The sequence below is a fragment of the Carassius auratus genome, chromosome 9 (genome assembly GCF_003368295.1).
Source record: "Carassius auratus strain Wakin chromosome 9, ASM336829v1, whole genome shotgun sequence".
Lineage (NCBI taxonomy): Eukaryota > Metazoa > Chordata > Actinopteri > Cypriniformes > Cyprinidae > Carassius > Carassius auratus.
In genome coordinates, this window is record NC_039251.1 from 28,640,630 (window position 1) to 28,661,243 (window position 20,614).

Sequence of the window (20,614 nt, forward strand, 5' to 3'; positions counted from 1 at the left end):
TTTAAACTGTATTTAATAAAAGTCATGGGGCAGCATTGACAAGTTTATTTTCTCCTGGATGTGTGAGCTGCGGGGTATAAAATAGAATTGGGATTAGGCCTTAGTCTACATTTCAAATTTGCACATAATTTACCTGTACTTACAAAACTGTCTACTGGAATATACCTGCACACATACAATTGTAAATTTGTATATTGTTATTCCTTATTTACTTGTCCTTTTTTTCTCTCCGTTTTTGTTCTGTCGCTGTCATTCTGTTGCACTGCGGAAGCTTCTGTCATGAAAAGATATTCCTTGTATGTGTAAGCATACCTGGCAAAAAAGCTAATTCTGATTCTGATTCAAGCGGACCCTTGCGACTTCTAATTGTGATTGCAGATAGAGTGTCAATGGTTCATTTGAGAGATAGGTGGCGGTAATGCACTTATAAGTCTGCTCTGCCATAAAGCAAGAAGAATAGGAGGACACATTCAAGAAAGTTCTAACAGTTGGGACATTGTGTGAATCAGAGGTAAAAAATTTTAATAAAAATAAATACTATTTACTGTTCAGTTTCTTGCACAAACCGATCATTTTATGTCTTTACACATCAATGTATTGTCACGGGCTGCATAGTTTACTTTGGTTTTGTTTTTTAGTTTTATTGTATGCTTTATCCGTGATTCCCATCCACTTAGATCATAAGAGTAATAGAATGCAACGGTTTAAGTTAAAAATCTTGATTTGTGTTCTTCTGAAGAAACAAAGTCACGTGCATCTTGGATGCCCTGGGAGTAAGTATATAAACATCAAATTTTCATTTTTGGGTGAACTATCCCTTTAATGATTCTAATGTGTATGATCCTAATGAAAAGCTTAGTTGTCTATTACTGCCGGTTTCCCTAGAAATTATACTTTACTTCTAGATTTGAATGTAAGAGGCCTGTAGAAATGTTTTGAAAGCTCTGGCTTTATTCCATAAAAATATTAAATATATATAAAAAACTGACCTACACACAAATCATTATAATATTTTTTTATTGTTATAGTACTCTACATAAGAAGTGCAAATACATCTTTATTAACCATTAGAGGAGTGAATGTTATTCAAATCTGTCTTCATCTTAAATAAAATACATTCCATCTTGTCACTGATATATAGAAAATATCATAAAAGATTATTTAGTATAAAAGCCTCCGATATTATACTTATATTATGATACTTATTTGCATAGTAAATATTGGTTAAGCCTAAGAGTGTAATACACATTAAGAAACTAAAGAAATTTAGTTTATAAAACGGAAATAAAGGGGTTTAAAATTTTACCTCCCCGGAGCAGTACCCTTAAAAGTAAATTTTTCAAAAAAAATTTTTTTTACCCCTAATAAGTAAAGTAGTAAAACATACCCTTAAGGTACTAATGTTTACCTCACTAAGGGTAAAAAAAAAAAAATAATAATAATAAAGATGTCATTTTAAGGGTACTGCTTCAGGGACAAGCTACTGTACCCCAAAAGGTAAAATTATTTTGCCCCTTAATTTTCTTTGTGCAGGAAGATTTCGAATAACAAATTTCAGTTTAAAAATACCAGAAACACATCACAAATTTGTCCATTGGCTATGTAACAATATCATATATTTTATATCAATGCAGAATGAAGAATTAACCTCCAAAACAAAGTCACTGGTAACCTTTGTCACTGTTTATCTCAAGATTTTAGATGCTTCCCCCGGTTTTTGAATGCAACCACAAAGTGTATGTAAATTCAGTACTAACCCAAAGGCTTAATCAAGATATTTTGCAGACACAAGCACGTTTTTGAAGATGTAGCACTGTTTTACAGTGCTGCAGGCTAGCAGTTACAAACATGACGAAAACTTTTTTCTTAAATCTCTCCCAAACCCAAAAAGCAAGTGTTCTCTCTGTTTATTTCACAGTAAATCTTTGTGCGTAATGTGAAAAAATTATGTTAGTGCTCTGCTGTGAGAGACAAAACAACCTACTACTAAGCAAAAGATATGCATGTACCTAAACTGCGTCTTCTAACATATTACAAAAGTGCAAGAGCTAAACAGATTGATGACCAAGGCCACATAGTTAATATAACTAACAACTACTCTGAACCACCAGTGTTTTTGATTTTGCCTTTGTCAGAGAAACTATCTGCAGATGTCTTTCCCAGAATGCCACTTGCTCAATCACTTGGCAATAAGATTTGGCTTCAGCTGAGAGGTTTTCAAGCCAGCTGGCTGTAAAGTTCAAAGTTCCTGCAGATAACACTGTAAGTGAGAGAGAGGAGACGACGTGTGCGGGGTGAGCGAGGTTATCCCAGCAGCACTCTTTGAAGGCGATCGGCAGGCACGCTGTTGTCTTCGTCTGAGTCAGCGTCGCTCTGAGGGTTGGAGCTGCAGGGAGAGGTGCATTCTGGGGAGCACAGGTAGTGCATCAAGGGCAGGCGATACTTCCCGCAGAAATCCACAAACTTGATGTGACGCACGCATGAGTCAAAGTAAACACCTGGGAATGAGGTGGTGAGATATATTGTTAGAAAAGATCTATTCACACCAAGGATGATTTAAACACCAAAACAAGCTCTTTCTGTAAAGCTGTAACAATATGTATCATGAAAAGTACTATAACAATAACCTTGAATATATTGAATTGAATATATAAATGACTTTGCTTTCAACCCCTCTGGATGCTCTTAGCCTATATTTATTAAAACTTTTATATCATGTTTCTCCTCCCACCTGCACATTTGGGGTTGGGGCACTTGCTGGCCATGTCTAGGTAGTTGACGAGATGGCTCGGGAGGTCTTTATGGGAGTATGGGAGGTTCTTGCTTTTGACGGTTCGGCCAGCCATCTCCAGCAGTGACGGGGGGTCGTAGGTCATGTCCTTGATGAAGCGTACCACCAAAGGATTGCCTCTGAGACTGAGCTCCTGAAGGTGCACCAGGCTCAGGATCTCTCTCGGAAGATACGTCAGCAGGTTATTATGCAGACTAAGAGAGCGCAGGGAATGGAGCCTGGGAGGGTGGCGAGAACAACAGGGCAGGCCAAAAATATTTCTTTCATCAATACAACTACTACAATTACTTATATTAAGTATTAGAATATATCACAGCATATACAGCGTGCAGAAGAAAAGATGACAGCATGCTTTGATCTTCTGCAGACCGATCAGCAGAAAAGGACGTTTAATTCCCACCCACATGTAGAAATAAAGTATTCAGGCTGTTTATTCATTTGTCTTCCCCTGAATGAAAAATAAAGCCGAACTCTTGACATCTCAGGCTTACCGGTTGAGTTGAGGTGGGACGCTCTGGATGCGGTTATCACACAGAACTAGGTAACTGAGGCAGGGTAAGTTAGCTAGTTCGGCAGGGATGGAGGAGATCTGGTTACCGCCCAGATACAGCAGCTCTAAGCTAAAGAGAGAAAAAGAAGAGAAAGAAGAATGTTATAAACAAAACAATGTCAAAATAGTGACAGAATCACAGTTAAAACACGGTTGTACATTAATGTTCTGTAACTAAATTTAAATAATGTACTTATTTGGGCCTCCCTGGAAGTTTGCTATTGTCCGCTATAGAGGGTCCTGACCTCCTAATAAGAACCACTGTATTAAAGTACATTACAATAGTACAATAGTAATTCTGTCCTATGGTTACTGCCACTGACGAAGGATACGTGGAGCTTTCTTATCCTTGTAGGAAGCCTTCCAGTGAGGAAAGGCAGAAATGCAAAAAAGATAACCACTAACACGCAAAGGCTATGAGGAAATTGCTCACCTTCCGCTTCTTTTAAGCCAATACAGATCAATGTTTCATGATAATCAAGATATCTTCTTTCAACATCCTGTTTTTGGTGCATCACAAACACTTCTGTCCTAGACAACACACGCCCAGTACTTTATGAGATTACTAGATTAAGTACATAGTTTTGTACCTTAGTCTAGTCTGCCTCAAATCAACGTTTGTAACATTGTGATTCATCTCAAGAGCTGATTTAGTTCATTGCTGGGAATCTGGTTTTAAACTCCCATGGAAATGAAAGGAATTCTTCATCTAGAAAAGAATGAGGCACTGAGAGAAAAGGAGCGAGTGAGAGATCTAGCATTTTACCCTACTGGCCACTTTGTCCATTTGTTGTCCTCCCTGAAGAGAGGCATTCATGATTGCTTCAATACATCATTCCTTTCACCAGCCCATCTCGACTTAGTCTCTACAGAGTCTAGGCAGAGACGGCAGAGGGAAAAGGACCAACTCTGTGTAATGTGGGCCAACAGGGCACATCTCTTTATGATGGGAGGGCTCGCAGCCAAGTCGGCCTCAACAGACTCACGGTTCCAGCACGGCTCTACTCAGGCCACATGGCAAACTGATCCTGCGGCTCGGAGAGCTTCCTTTACGCTCTCACTGTCAGTGATAGTAATATATTAAAATTAAACTTATTTCAAATAACTGTTTTATAATTGAAAATACTTTAAAATGTAATTTACTCAAAGCTGAATTTTTTTTCATGAAGTCACATGACGCTGCAGACTGTATGATGTTTGTCTGCTGTTTCCCATATCAGTCATTGCCAAAATCAGTTAATAACGTACCGTAATCATCAACTACTGGGCTGGTAGACCGTGAGTCACATTTCCTTGACCTTGCGAAAGGGGTTTATTATTATGCACGTGACTAATAAATACAACAATACTGATAAGCTTCAGAGTGAACTTGCCAGCACAAGGAAGCAGGTATTTGGTAAATAAAGGTTAGCAAAGAAATGCATCTGCTAACTAGCAAAGACGTTCGGACTTTGAACCAAACTAACCAACTTTGAGATAAATTACATCATTACAAATTGTTTTTAAGTGGAAAAAAAGTATATGAATACTGAAAACAAGACCAACTATAAGACTTCTATGACTCTATTCACAGCCTGAATAAAAAAATACAACTACAAATTTGACTAATATGTTTAGTGCTGTCAAACGATTAATCACATCCATGTGCTGTGTATATTTATTATGCATATATACACACACGTGCATGTATATTTTTGAAAATATTTACATGTATTTGCATGCATATTTATATATTCACATCCCTCTTGTATTTCTGTGGTTCAACATAAAAATACATATTACATATTAGAATACATATTAGAAGATTAGAGTCCCTAATAAATTAAACATGAAAAATGGTTTACTCTGGTTTAATATGAGAGTATGACCTATAAATGATCAGTGTCTGATTAAACGTTGTGTTATTTCAAAAGATATATTACCAGTCATACTTTCAGACAAGTTGGGTAACTTTGGTACATATGACCTCTCAAAATCCCCGCTGTTGTGATATCAGGACACAGTCAGAACTGCTGCCTTCATACAACACATTTCATTTGCCCCTCATCTTTCATCTGATAACTAATCATCACCATTATAAACACTGAAACATATAATCAGTCAACCTACATGTGAGAGAGACCTTTTTTTTTAAACAGTATCTTTAGAAATATGCTCAGACCCAACTCAGACACTTAAATTATAAGTGTCTCAGAGCCAGACAATTATAACTGGATTATGTAGGCAACACAAGACAATAAAACTGAAAAGAGTTCAAGTAGTTTGGTCAGTGAGAGAGTTGCTACCTAAATGCTAACACATGAGGTATATTTACAATCAGGTAACACAAATTCACAAATATGCAGCCCCACTGTGATAATAGTAACTCTTGCCTTGATGACATATATGACCCTGGACCACAAAACCAGTTTTTAGTAGCATGGATGTATTTGTAGCAATAGCCAAAAATACAGTGGGTCATTGAGTATGGGTCAAAATTATTGATTTTTCTTTTATACCAGAATCATTAGCATATTAAGCATAGATCATGTTCCTTGAAGATATTTTGTAAATTTCCTACCTTAAATATATTAAAACTTCATTTTTCATTACTGTTATGCTTTTCTAGGGACTTTAAAGGTGATTTTCTCAAAATTTAATTTTTTTTTTTTTTTTTTGCACACTCAGATTCCAGTAGTTCATTCAAATAGTTTTATCTCGGTCAGATATTGGCCTATCAATGGAAAACTTATTTATTCAGCTTTCAGGTGATGTATGAATCTCAAATTCAAACAGATTTCGCCACCAAACTAACATTTATATTATTAACATTGTTTGGTCGCGTGTAAACGTAGCTATTGTTAAATATATATAACAACTACCGCAACGAGAATGTGAGTTTATGCGATTGTCAAATCAAGTAATTGTAATCATTATTAGCAATTTACATATTTACATTTTCTCAACTAAAATGATCTCACTTCCTGCAGCATGACGTCATTGTGTTTCTAGGAAGTTGGCCCTCAGGTACATTACCAAAATAACATCTGCTCAAGTTTGTGAAATTAATTTTTTTTTTCAACAAATTAGGACATATATGATTGGTGACACTGAACTACTTAACGGGAATGACCTAGAAAGTTAGGTGAATTAATCATTAAACTTTAATTACACCAAGCAAATCTGGCAAAGTGTAACTTAGTATGGTAACGTTAGTCCTCCAAAGAGTAAGTTGGCGGGCTCGACCTGAGATGCCTGGGCTGTGCAGTGTTTTGAGAAAGTCAAGTGCAGATGTTTGTGCATTACCTGGCGAGACTCTCGATTTCAGCTGGGATGCTCTTCAGTCTGTTTCCTCCCAGAGACAGAGACTGGAGCCGCAGCAGCTGCAGACACTGGCTCGGCATCTCCTCAAACCGGTTCCCACTCAGATTCAACACTTCCAGCTGCAGAGAGCCAAAGTGCTTGGGCAGAGAGAACTCATTCAAACGATTGTTCTTGGCTATGAGGGTTTTGAGTTTGGTCAGTCGGGTGATGTCCTCGCAGATGACCGACAGCGTGTTGTTACTGATGTCGAGAAACTCCAGGTTCGAGAATAAAGAGATGGACTCGGGTAAAAAAGTCATCCGGTTGTAACACAGGTACAGTTGCTTCGTGTCTTTCCGTCGTTTTTCGCTGACCGTGTCCAAACTATTATTGTTCAGATTCAAACGGGACAGATCTAAAACACTCTCGCTGCTGCTGGCTCCTTCAAAACCCTCCATTTTAATAGACGATAACGGTAAATAAAATAAATTTTTTTTGGTTCAAGCTGTTTCCCAACAATATGTCCGAATTACTGCCAACGCCAAGCGTCCCGATCTTCCATGTGTAACCTTAATAACTCAGCATTTACACGTTATAGTCATTATCAAAGACGGTCCGTCTATCAAGAGTTCACAATTTAACATTCATGTTTAGGGGCTCCACAGGAGTTTGGCTCCGCCCGACTGTGTTAACCCTTTACTAGAACTATGGCAAGCCGTTTTAGCTTAAAATACTCCCACCGTAATTGCATTTTTACTAGTAACAATTTAATTAGAAAGCTCTACAATTACATTCTTACTAGTAACAATGCCAATTACCGAGCTCTCTAATTAAGTTATTACTAGGGGTGTCACGATTCTCCAAATCCTCGATTCGATTGCATTTTCAATTCTAAGGTCACGATTCGATTCTCGATTTTTACATTTATTCTTTTTAAAGCACATATTGTCATTTTTCAAACTAGACTTTTATGTTATATAATATCTGACCTTTGTTTGCAATGTACCACATTACACTGTCAAATTTAAAACTTTTATTAACAACATAATGTAACAATAACTTATATCTTTAGTCAATTGAAAACTTAAAATAAACTGCCATCTAGTTTCTCTTTTGTAAGTGCAGTCTTCTTCACAAAAGATGACATTCAAGTTCATAACAAAACAAACAAAAACAATAAAAAATGACTAAACTAACCTTCAAATATTACGATGTATCTATTTAAAAGATTAAAGATAAAACACTTGTTAAACACTTCACTGTCATTCATTTAGATTTTTATATATATATATATATATATATATATATATATATATATATATATATATATATATATATATATATATGTATGTATTTATGTACAGTATGTGTGTGTGTGTGTGCATCATTACAGTCTGTAAAATATGTGTATCTCTTATTACAAGACTGCAATCACTCGCAATCAGAAGAATTCCAGTTAATCAAGTATCTACAAAAGATCTACTCTATAAACAATGCATTAAATTACATTAAAGACAAAAATAAATTAAACAAGCAAAAGAAATGATAACTCACATGTATATGGTCCACTGATGAAGTCATGGGTCAAGTCAAGTGAATTATTACTCATTTTCTAACAGGCGTCGAATACTGACTTTAGGAAAAGGGGAATAACCAATGACATTTGAGATAACAACTAAAACAGCAAGCCCCGCCCCACGACTGACAAAAATAAAATTGTTGAGATGATCGAGCGCGAGGATGTGGGGAATGAGCATGCGCGCGCGAGGGCTTTTATTGCGCGCAGAGTACATGTCACGCGCGCGCGCGAGAGTTTGAAATGAGCTCGCGGGCTCCCGTTTCTTCGCATCCGATTCAGTTTTCCACTCGTGGAAACCATATAGCGCGCGCCAGCATCAGTTGAATGCTCGGTTATTTTTGTCATTGATTTGCCGTCATACAACATGGGGGCGTGGCAGCATCGACGATTCCATTTTTTAATTCGAAGTTTGAGACTGTGACTTAATTTCGATCGATTTCGATTTAAAATCGAAATCGTGACACCCCTAGTTATTACTAGTAATAATAATAATGATTTATTACACACACACACTTATATATATATATATATATATATATATATATATATATATATATATATATATAGAGAGAGAGAGAGAGAGAGAGAGAGCTTTTCTAGGCACTCAAAGCACTTTACATTGTGAGGGGGAGTCTCCTCATCCACCACCAGTGTGCAGCATCCACCTGGATGATGCGACGGCAGCCATAGTGTGCCATAACGCCCACCACACACCAGCTGACTGGTGATATGGGGATTGTTAGGAGGCTATGATGGTCAGAGAGTCAGGACCTCGGTTTAACATCTCATTCGAAGGACAGTGCTTGTTGACAGTATAGTGTCCCCATCACTATACTGGGGCACTCGGACCCACACAGACCACAGGGTGAGCACCCCCTGCTGGCCTCACTTGGGGAAGTCATGGCCTAATGGTTAGAGGGTTGGACTCCCAATCGAAAGGTTGTGAGTTCTCGTCTCGGGCCGGACGGAATTGTGGGCGGGGATAGTGCATGTACAGCTCTCTCTCCACCTTCAATACCATGACTTAGGTGCCCTTGAGCAAGGCATCGAACCCCCAACTGCTCCCCGGGCGCCGCAGCATAAATGGCTGCCCACTGCTCCGGGTGTGTGCTCACAGTGTGTGTGTGTGTGTTCACTGCTCTGTGTGTGTGCATTTCGGATGGGTTAAATGCAGAGCACGAATTCTGAGTATGGGTCACCATACTTGGCTGAATGTCACTTCACTTTTCTTTGCACCTCTTCCAGCAGGAGGCAGCAGCAACCTAGTTTTCCCAGGAGGTCTCCCATCCAGGTACTGACCAAGTTCAACCCTGCTTAGCTTTAGAGGGCAACCAGTCTTGGGCTCCAGGGTGATATGGCTGCCGATGTAACAATTGTAGTAACAATTATAAATTAGAGTGCTCTCTAGTTTCCAATTAAAGAGGTCTCTAATTCAGTTAGAGAGCTCTATAATTAAATTATTACTAGTAAGAATTGCATTTTAGAGCTGTTTAATTGTAATTATTACTAGTAACAATTGAATTAGAGAGCTCTTTAATCATAACTGTTACTAGTAAGAACTAAACTAGAGAGGTCTATAAATCTCTAACTAAATTAGAAAGCTGTTTAATTGTAATTTTAACTAGTAAAAGTTGATTTAGAGAGCTCTCTCATTGGAATTGTAACTAGTAGGAATTTAATTATGAAGCTCTCTAAATGAATTATCACCCACGAAAATGCAAGTATGACTATCTGGGAATATTTTAACCTAAAAACGCTTGCCATAGTAGAACTATCGCGTTGCCTAACATTTTATACTTTAAATAACTCGAACAAACTTTCCTTTCTTCTCTTCTAGAACGACATATCCAATTTCTTATCTTTAAAATCCATGAAATTATTCAAAAGCATTTATTTTCTTTAGTTTTTAGGGTCCTTTTGCTGGTTATGCAAGCACAGCTTATTTCATTATGCAAGAAGTCAGCGAGTTTCATAACCCATCCATCCTGTTTTATTTATATAGTCAGTTCCAAGTGGCAGAGTTTTTATAACTTTGACTTTTTCTTTTTTAACAGATAGATAGATTTAATATTACAAGGGAGTTCATTAATTAGGATATTTGTCAAACATTTTGTAACTGAATTGTAACATGATTTGTTTCCCTCAGAAACCAGTGTTTGCTATAGCTTAATTTATTAAAATCATAACTGAAATAAAGCTATAAAATATACATATTAGATACAAACCTAGAAAAAAAGGGACTGAAATGAACTACAATAAATAAATAAAACTTTATAATTATAATGAAAGCTGAAAATATATAAACAAAGGTTGTTCTAATAGTCTATAAATAATACTAAAATAAACCTAGAAATTATAGATGTCTAATGGCACACTTTTCAGGCCTGTTTAACCTCACAAAAAATTCAACAAACTAAAACTGAAAACTATACAATAATTCAAATGTTGAAGTGATGCAAAGTTACTATCAGCAGTGATTTAATGGCATTTTATTGACCACTGAATCTTATTACTGGTGTAAGTAAAATGAATAGAAATTATAAATTGTAACAAAATAAATGGATTAAAATGGACATTAAAGATTATGAAAACCTATTAAACAAAAAGCTTTTTGGGGGGCAATAGTATGTCTTTCACGTATCTTACAGCCTCTTCTGAATTGAGGGAAATATGTAAGCCACGTTCAAAACAGTTATGCAGGATACAATTTCTTTCCAAATGGAACATAAAAATAAAAAGTCCACACGATAGATCATAAGACATTTTTCTAAGGCTCAAGATATCAAAGGGTTGTACCTTTTATTTTTATTATTACATTATTATTAGCACAAATTACATTTAAAATAATAATCAGAGAATTCAAACAGAACAAGAGTTTTTACAATAAAATGTTTTAATTCTGCCCCATTGAATAAGACAATCATACAGACATATAAAAGGCAATTGCTAGTTGTCTACCATAATACTGGAAAATATGCAATATGTCATATATCAGGTGGTTTATACCTACAGAAGAAGCCACTTCATCCATGTCACATGGTTTGTTTGTGTATATAAGGCACTTAATACCACAAAGGATCCGTACTGTTAGTGGAATTTAGTGGAAATGAAACGAACACACACACACGCACACACAAACACACACACACACGCACACACACAAATTCTCTAGAGTGGGTAAGAATGCAGCTACACTACAGAGGCAATAGCGAATCTAATCCTTAGTCTGACAGCTATTTTACGTAAAAGGTATAAAGTAGTTGCTGGGTCCAGAGTAGTGGTACACCTGGAGGTTTTCGTACAACAATTTAAACATCCTAAACATCAGGCTTTGGTTTCAGATCACTCCATCTGTACTCAGTCCCAACAGCTCTATTTCTTATAAATCTGGCTTGTAAGTTAATTTTTGGTGGGACTGAGCACAGCGTGAGAGTTTCAGCATGAACTGCCTCTAGCAACTAATATAAATACAAGCTCAAGCGTAGCCAATGCATCCGTGCAGCAGTTTTCTTCTAATGGAGGTGATCTACTCTAATCGAAGTCGATAATGACAGAAAAAAGCATGTTTGCCAAGTAATAACAACTTGGTGGTTTTGTTTTCCCAAAATGATATTAAATTCAAAGGTATTGCCTGCTCTCTCCACTGAGCCACACTGTCTTTGCTTCTAGTGTTGTATATCCTACCGAGCGTCATCTACCGTCTAAAGCAAGAGAGCAAAGCAGCAAACAGAGGAATACTAACATTAGCACCTTTACGAAAGGTCTCAAGACTATGACTGCCTTCAAGATGAGAGTGAAACTGAGAGCGGCCACGAGTAACTTCATTTAATTTGCATTTACATCCATCAGGCTCCTACTAGCATGATCTACCCTCTGACTGAAGGATATCCATCGTTCTGATGCTCTAAAATCACAGTTTGATGGATGAACCCGTGTTGTTTTGTTCTCTCAGCATCACTCTCGAACCCTTTCCTATTCTTTATTCTTCTTCTATTGCCATTGTCTCAATAAAAAAAAAAAACATATGTCCACATATAACTGTAGATAGACAAACAAATAAATGGTATAAAGAATGATACATAAAATCAAACAATAGTGAATAAAACAAGGGCCCTCGTTATAAAGTGCCAAGGCCTATTTGGAGTGACACTATCAATTTACAGCACTTAAAGACACACAAATGAATAAACAAAGCTAATGAAATATGTAAAAAGGAAAAACCGTAACATAAAACAGAGAATAGATGTGGTATGGATAGCAATACAAGTAATAACCTATCTATAGAAAATGGTGTGATTCTTCCATTAACAGTACATAATCTCAGGAATCCTGATAGTGATCAGTAGGAGAGGAATTTGTCCATGTCATCTCCCTCCTCGTGTCTCTGTCCTGGTTTAGACCTCCTTTGTGCTGGTCTTCATCTTCTCCACAGTCTCCTGAAGGAAGGAAATCATTATAAATCTGCCTCTGGCAATTAAACTGACGGCATCAGCTTATATTTCACTCTCAAATCAAGAAGCAGTTCTTAAAATGACACCTAACAGCCCACGAGGAAGGTCACCACCTGCAGTTTACAGCCTCTAGAAAGAGTATTAGTCAGTTGAAATGACAAACTAAGTCCTGCCTGGGGCTCAGGGAAACCTGCCTGGACTTGAACTAGCCAGTTCTGGATTTTTGTGTCAATGACATCTAGAAATCAAAACACCACTTACTATGCAAGTCCCATGATTTTGTGGTTAATGTTACTTCACTTTACTTATTTTAAAAGCGTAAGTGAGAGAGCGTTAAATTCTCTTTAAATCAGCAGGCTCCAGTTTGACTGAGGGATTAGCCAAGACATTCAAGGACAGATAGGAAGCAATTTGACAGTTAATTTATAATGAATGAGATCAGTCAGCTGACCTGATGCTTGTTGAGTTCAGCCACACGGCGGGTCCATTCCTCTTCAGTCATCTCCTGATCCCCGTCAGTGTCAATAACTGGGCTTTTCTCTGTGGAGAGAGTCAGTCTCATTATCAGTTTATAATCAAATGGGATCAGTACCGCTCATGTGGGGGTGACAAGTCATAGTTCTATGGCCTGTATTATTGATGCTTCCTGAAATATAATTAGGTCCCAGTCTACTTTCACTGTGACTAGAGAGCAAACTGGCACAGCTTACCCCACTCTCTCTTTTTCTATCATGAATTTGGTGATTTAATCTCACCATCACATGTCATGGCAGTGCAGACCCAGTTTCCACAAGCGCAGACGCAGCGGTTGCACTCCACCTGCGTCTCAGCTCCATCCTCATAGGTCTCATCTTCCAGAGCACACTCTGTGATAACACAAACATTGTTACCACAATCGTTTTCGAAATAAGGCTCTGATTACCATCACTCTTTTATTATTCCCTATAAACTTAGGTGAAATCAGAAAAAGCAGTCTTGCATTGCACGGCTGTGTCTGCAACCAAATAACTGTATTCCTGTGGCCCAGATTCCCAAATACAAAACAGGAAATCACTGTGGAATGACTACGCTGCTACAACCCTCCAGGAGAAACTAGGGAAAATGAGTATGACTGAAGAGTGCGGTTCTCAACCATCATGGCAAGTCAAATCAAAAGCAGAAACCAGGACATCTACTTCTGATTCTGATCTCATATGACATTGCTATAATTTACCTTTATAAATGTCATATATATCTTTCTACTGATCATATATATATATATATATAGTTGTTGTTTTAAAGATCTCTATTTAACTTGGTTTTAGAAATGTTCGTCTTTCAACTTTAAGCTTTTTTGTTTAATCTAATATTTATCTTTTATTTGATTTCAGCTTTTTTGTTTGTTTAATTTCTCAACATCAGCACTGGTTTTGTGTTTGCGTGTGTAAAGGCTGCTTCACATGATGCCAGAGAAGGCAGCTCCTCCCACTGAACCTTCACCTAGTTCTGCATGTGGAGCCGGAGGAACATTCTGTGGAAGAGCGGAAAACCCCGCGTTCGCTCCCTCTCCGCATTCACAGAACAACAGTTCTGGGAAAACTCAGGAATGTAACTTTGTCTATAAGAAGAATCTTCAATAAGGAAGCAATTAAAATTTCTCCTTGACAGTAAAAAATAAAAAAGCACCATGGCTTTATTTACACTGCTAATAAATCTAGACAGTCCACATTGTAATTATGCAAGTGATGAAATCGTTTGTTCACATATGTGGCTTGAATTTCAGCTGTCATGTGTTTCTGTGCTGCTCAGAGTTTCTGGATGCAACAACATTTCTGACTTTCGCCTGCTGGCTCAACAAAGACTTTGTAAACTTTGTGCTGGTGGATGCAGACTGATGCAAGACAGACAGAGACTTACTCTTCTCAGGAGGGTTGAAGCCTGGTTTCAGGCAGTTGAGGAACTCATCAAAGCTCAGTTTCCAGTCGGCGTTCTCATCTGAGAGCTCAATAAGAGCATCCACACAAAGACTCCTGAGAGATACATGTAGGGATCATTTAAACATTCCTTTCAGAACAACACATTTTATTCAATGTGATCACAAGGGTCAAAAATATAAGACTTGTTTGTGTTTTCAATCCACTATCTGGCTAACCGGATATGAGGTGGTACACAGCTGTGCAGTGAAATGTTTGCTTGGCTTTATCAGTGTTTGTAGACTGATTTTTCCCCCTCTGGCTCATCCTGACAAACGGATGGACACAAACTCACATAACCTCTACTGTGAGGGAAACAGGAAGAAGTCCAGTGGGACAGAGATGATTATAACTATGGTGCAGGCTAGGGATTGTTCACTCAAAAATGTAAATTCATTCCTCATTTAGAAAAGATGATATTTTATGCTTCTCTTTTGAATGCCAGTGAACAGTTCGGTTAAAATACTGCAGATAATATGCACAAATATGTCACACCAGGACTGCATTTTGTAAACTATTGTTTAAAAGTTTGAGTTTGGTAAAGCTACATTTATTTAATCAAAAAGTTTGACTAAAATCAGTAATATTGTGAAATACTATTACAATTTAAAATAAAATAAATAAAATAATAAAAATTTATTTATTTCTGTGATCAAAGCTGAATTTTCAGCATCATTACTCCAGTCTTCAGTGTCACATGATCCTTCAGAAATAATGATTTGCACCTCTTACTATTATCACAATTGTGCAGGTTAATATTTTTGTGGACAGATTTTTTATTATTTTATTTCATTTATTTTTTCAGGAGAAATTATTTGATGGAGAGAACGTTCAAAATGAGCAACATTTATTTCAAATACAATATTTGTAGTCATGTTAAAGTATATATTTTTTTAAGTTAAATTCTTACTGACACCATCTTTTTGAACGGTAGCGTACACGTGCGCACTAGTTCTGTGTGGTTATGTGACTGTGTGTTTTCACCTGAGCAGACGGTTGTTCTCCTCTTCAGCGTAAGAGTTCATCTGAACCGCGGTTTCATTGTGCTGAATGAACTTGAGCAGCTCTGCAGAATCCAGCTGAGAGTCTCCACTATCATAATTCTATAAGAGACAACAAATTATTTTTGCACACTTCAGTTTCAGCATTGAGCAGGAAATGAGGCTGAAATGGGATTGGGACTCTTTGAGTGCTCTCTGTGCAGTTTGCTCTGACAGCTGTTCAAACCGTTTTGTTTTTGAAACATATACATTTCCAATGTTAATAACTGTGGAAACACATCATCCCATTCTGTAAAATATCTATGACACCTAAAACAGCCATAGATACAGACCAGTGATCACAAATCAGCTACTTTGAAACTTACACATCATGCTGTCAGTTTAATTTTATCTCAGCAGTTTATCAGGAGAACGTATTCTGCCTGATTCAGCGGATTTTGACACGTTCACCAATAAACAAGATGTAAAGGTCAAACTTTCACCAATTGGAGGAATAGTTCACCTAAAATGATTATTCACCCTCATGTTGTTACAAAACTGTTTCTTCTGTGGAAAACAAAAAAGGTTTTGTGTAACGTTTCCACTCTTTTTGTCTATACAATTAAACATCTGACCCCACTGACTTCTGCTGTACAGAAATATACTGTGTGTGTACATATACATATACATATATATGTTCCACAGAAGAAAGAAAATCATACATGTATGACATGAATTTATTTCTGTGTGAACTGTCCCTTTAATTATTTTAGAGAAAGATGTCTAACAGATAAAGCTAATTTGATAAGCATATGGATTATTGGTTTGATGATAGTGTTCAGTCAGATGTATGGATTGTGCTGACAGTTTTACAGTCTTGTTCGTCAGCTCTCTGAGTGCAAAGGTGAGCTAATACTGAAACAGACTGATTCATCAGAAGCATGAACTGCTGCTACGCAAACAGAAGTGGTTTTAGGTGTATTTTACACGCCTTAGGAAACTATCAGAGAAATGATGTGGCGTGTCCTGAAGACACTCTGAAGAACGGCAGGAGGCTGCAGAGACGGTAATATACACAAAGCCCTGACGATGAAGGGACCAAAGCAAATGACTGCTTTTATGCTGCAAAAAAATAATTTCTTTCTTTGAAATATACTGAATATGCTTCAGTCAATATGCTTCAAACATTTGTGTTTGTACATTTATAGACATTCAGAAACCAAAGCGTTCTCATATCATGTTCTGTCTCTGTTATTATGTAAATAATTCTGCATGTTGTTGGGCGTTATATGTTGAGAATATTTTGAGAACATTTTTTAAATGTTAAAGCCAAGACACCCAGATGAATAGGGTAAAAATTTAGTGAAAAAACAAATAATACCCTAATAAACACATCCATACTTCAGTAGTTGATTGTTTACTTTAAGAATTGCAGACATTTTAATTTAATAATTAAAGTCATATAACTGTCTAATTAAATATGCACTAGTTTGCATAATGCTCAAGAACACTTGAAAGGCAGATTCAAAACAGCATGAAAATAAACACATTTACACCATGTTTTTAGGAATAAAATGTTAATGCCAGGTGAATGATACATGAATCCCCTTGTAAAAAACTTCAGAATACAAATAAAACTGAAAAAGTTTAGTGTAAGTGCTACTGAAGTGGCTTTTCGCTTTGACAAAACCACCTTTGAAGTTATGTATTGTAACTGAACTACAGATAAAAAATAATAAACACTTAAATATGTATTATTCATGTTTTATCATGTTAAACTCTGAAACAACACATCGTAAGACACAAATAGCCCAAAATCTCTCAAAACTGACCTTTGGACCCAACACTGAAAAGTTGTGACTTAAAATACTTCTCTATACAAATTCTTTCTGGTTTAAAGTTGTGAAAGACTGTCTGTACACACCTTGAAGTACTTGAGGAGGATATCAGTGAAGTTGGAGCCCTTGGTGAACCAGCCATCTGGAACAACCTCGGTCTGCAGCCAGTCGATCACACGTCTGCGCAGCTCATTACGGTCAGCGACATAACACACAACTTCATCACACACCACCAGACGAGAGGATAATAAACCGTTAGAAACAAATACAGATACACGAGTCTACATATATCAGTCATGTTAATGGATTTGTCAGATTTCGTTTATCCTCTTAGGATCCAGCAACTCATTTCGGTCCTCACCAGAGAACATTTGATTAATGAGATCCACTCCTACATCTCGAAAAGGACTTCTCAGAAATGTTTGGGAGTTTGGTGACGATGCCAACTTCCTATCCTGGGTTTTTAAAATGTGTGATATATCATGTCTGATTTCATAAATGTCAGCTATTTGAATTAAAACAATTTTAAGAGAAAAAGGGAAAGTATGTTAATTCTCTGCCATGACATTATCTGTTAAGTTTACGGACCCTAAAACACAAAACAATGCAATGTAAATTCAAAATACAGGTAAAACGCCTGTGAAAAATCAATACGGAAAATTCCATGATGGAATTTCCATGAATATTCGAAGTACATTGTATCCTATTTTATAGACTTAAGTGTAGGCATAATATTTTGTAATCCTGTAATGTTGTTTGGTAAATATTTATTTGTGATTTAAAATAGTTTCTTACATAAATACCTTAAATGTTTTAAAAGCACTTATTAATCTTTATGTTCATTTCAACACTTATACTTTATTAAAATCAAAAGTCAAACCCGTTAATATTATTTTAATGGCCCTGAGCTAACAGATAGTAAGCAAACAATAGACAGCTGTTTTTGCATAAACTTATGTTAACTAAGATCAACAGATATACAGTAAATGTATTGTGTCACGATCATTAGATGGAGTGCCCATGAACTTCAGTAGAGGGCACTCCACTCAGGACCATTCCACCCATCAACCACCAGATGTCACTTGGACACTTGCACCTCTCATACTGTTGCACCACACCCGAACTACATTCCCCATGAGTCACTGCATCACAAACACCTTGCCACACCTGCACCTCATTCCCCAGCCAATTTCCTTGACACACCTGCACCTCATTTACACACACATAAAAGCAGCACAATCACTCTCACTCACTGCGAAGTCTTGTTTAGCCTGTCTAGCATTTCCAAGTGTATTCCCTTGTGTTTGTTCCTCCTGTGTATTATCTTGGCTTGTTTAAACCGACTCTGATTGTCTGCTGCCTGCCCCAATCTCTGCTTGTTACCGTTAATGATTCTGGATATCCCTAACACACTTGACGCCGTTCCTGATTTCTGCCTGTATGACCATTTTCTTAATAAAATTCTGCAGATGGATCCGAATGACTCTGACTCCTTGTTACATATTGTTCATTATCAGTTAAAGTTTGCTTAAGTATTAACTGACTTTAACTAATCAAGCCTTATTTTAAAGTGTTACCATATTATATAAACAAATCATTCCTTAACATTGTGTTTGAATTCTGGTTAGTAAATTAACTATTTAAATGGAAGTTAAAGTTTCAGAGGCAAATTATTAGTGTATTAATAGTGTCTTCGTTTTCCTCTATAGAGAACATACAATAAACTCATGCTACACATACTAGAACAACATAAAAACGACAAAGAATAAAGAGTATAGAACAACATAAAAACGACAAAGAATAAAGAGTAAAACTGCATCCTGAGAGGTTAAATACATTTTCTACATCTAAACAGTGCACACGTACTTCCACTGAAGCCATGTCAGAGAGGTTATGTCTGCTATCAGTATCTAGGAGCTCATAATAAGTTGGTAATTAATGTTAATCTGTGCAGCAGGCAGATAAGTTGAGTCATCACAGAGCCCTCCGGCTTGGCTCTGAGCCCGTGCGGGGTCATAATACAACTCACCTGGGCTGGCCGCGGCTTTCTCCTGCTTCTTCTCTGTAGGAGACAAGATAAACAAGATAACCCTGAGTGAAGCGATGCCTCGCCACTGAACAGTCTGCATGCAGTTATAGCTGTATCTTCCCTTGGTTATCACTTGAGCAGCGGCTTGCATTATAGATAAGAGGTTACAGCGTCACCTCAAACATGTCGTAGTGCAAGCATATAAGGGGCAGAATAACATGATATCGGATTGAGACCTGGATTTCACCGTATGTCCAACGTCCAATGAGCCATCGCTCTCTGCTGAGATGGTAATAAGTCAAGATCAGAGTACAGTAAAGAGTACATTCGTAAGAACTGGTCCCAATGGATCTTAGCAGGTGGATATGTGTACATGAGTTAATACTTAATGACTCTTCAGCGGAAATGTGTGATGGAGCTTATGCTCTATTAATCAGAATGATTTCTGAAGGATCATGTGACACTGAAGACAAGCAGTGACGATGCTGAAATGTCACCTTTGCATCATAGAAATAAATGACAATTTAAAACATATTCAAACAGTTATTTTAAATTGTAATATTACAGTTTTACTGTATTATACTCAAACTTTTACTACTGTAAAAACTCAAACTTTTGAACAGTAGTGTGTATTTATGAACCTTATAATATAAGAAAAAAGAAGACCATCACTGCCAAATATAATTGAGATTTATTAGTGCATTTACACCAATAAATGATAAGGCTTCCACAACCTCGCTTCATGAGTATTTCCAGACATTATAGAGGGCTCTCTATTAAGCATGTAAGTAAATATTAGATTAACTATAATATTGGGATGTCTATAGTACTCAGGTGGTTCTTAGGTTAAATTATGATGCATTTTTGTCCTAATTGGTTTATTTTGTAGTCATTTATTTAATAGTTACACTTTTTAACTAAAATAATGCTCACTGCTGGTGAGTTTTGTTTGCCAAGTGATGATATTTGTGCATGCATGTTTAACAACTGGTGCAAACACTTCTCCAGGGATATTAATTACCACTGCAAACACCCTGCGGATTAATTGTTTTCTAAAGATTTAGTATCTTTATTCTAATGTGATGATAAAAAGTTATGACCAGACTTGAGTCACTCACAAATCTTAGCTTAATTCTGAAGCTAAGAATAATATTATGCTATC

General features: G+C 36.9%; 2 protein-coding genes across 3 annotated transcripts in view; both read right to left on the bottom strand.

Annotated features, from left to right (window-relative positions):
- Positions 1-1,671: 1,671 nt before the first annotated feature.
- lrrc58b (leucine rich repeat containing 58b) lies at positions 1,672-7,293 on the bottom strand. The gene is made up of 4 exons (XM_026272419.1): positions 6,627-7,293; positions 3,283-3,411; positions 2,732-3,009; positions 1,672-2,498 (listed from the first exon to the last, which is right to left on the bottom strand). The coding sequence occupies exons 1-4, from the start codon at positions 7,079-7,081 to the stop codon at positions 2,305-2,307; spliced, it is 1,056 nt and encodes a 351-aa protein (XP_026128204.1). The 5' UTR covers positions 7,082-7,293; the 3' UTR covers positions 1,672-2,304.
- A 3,680-nt stretch (positions 7,294-10,973) lies between these two features.
- The window catches only part of fstl1b (follistatin-like 1b), a 38,309-nt gene continuing 28,668 nt past the window's right edge, over positions 10,974-20,614 (bottom strand). For both annotated transcript variants that reach the window (XM_026272421.1, XM_026272420.1), the window contains exons 5-11: positions 19,453-19,485; positions 17,510-17,640; positions 15,590-15,708; positions 14,550-14,662; positions 13,409-13,519; positions 13,105-13,193; positions 10,974-12,638 (exon numbers count right to left, since the gene is read on the bottom strand). In XM_026272421.1, the coding sequence (XP_026128206.1) occupies positions 12,597-12,638; positions 13,105-13,193; positions 13,409-13,519; positions 14,550-14,662; positions 15,590-15,708; positions 17,510-17,640; positions 19,453-19,485 (638 nt within the window). In that variant the 3' untranslated portion in view covers positions 10,974-12,596. The remainder of the gene's footprint in view (positions 12,639-13,104; positions 13,194-13,408; positions 13,520-14,549; positions 14,663-15,589; positions 15,709-17,509; positions 17,641-19,452; positions 19,486-20,614) is intronic.

Bases quoted from the DNA above. Each gene is read 5' to 3' on its own strand.
- lrrc58b (XM_026272419.1), bottom strand. From the start codon at position 7,081: ATGGAGGGTTTTGAAGGAGCCAGCAGCAGCGAGAGTGTTTTAGATCTG. The intron at 3,412-6,626 runs GTAATGCACAAA...TTCTCTCTTTAG, and splicing joins GAAATCGAGAGTCTCGCCAG to CTTAGAGCTGCTGTATCTGG. The intron at 3,010-3,282 runs GTAAGCCTGAGA...CCACCCTCCCAG, and splicing joins GTCCCACCTCAACTCAACCG to GCTCCATTCCCTGCGCTCTC.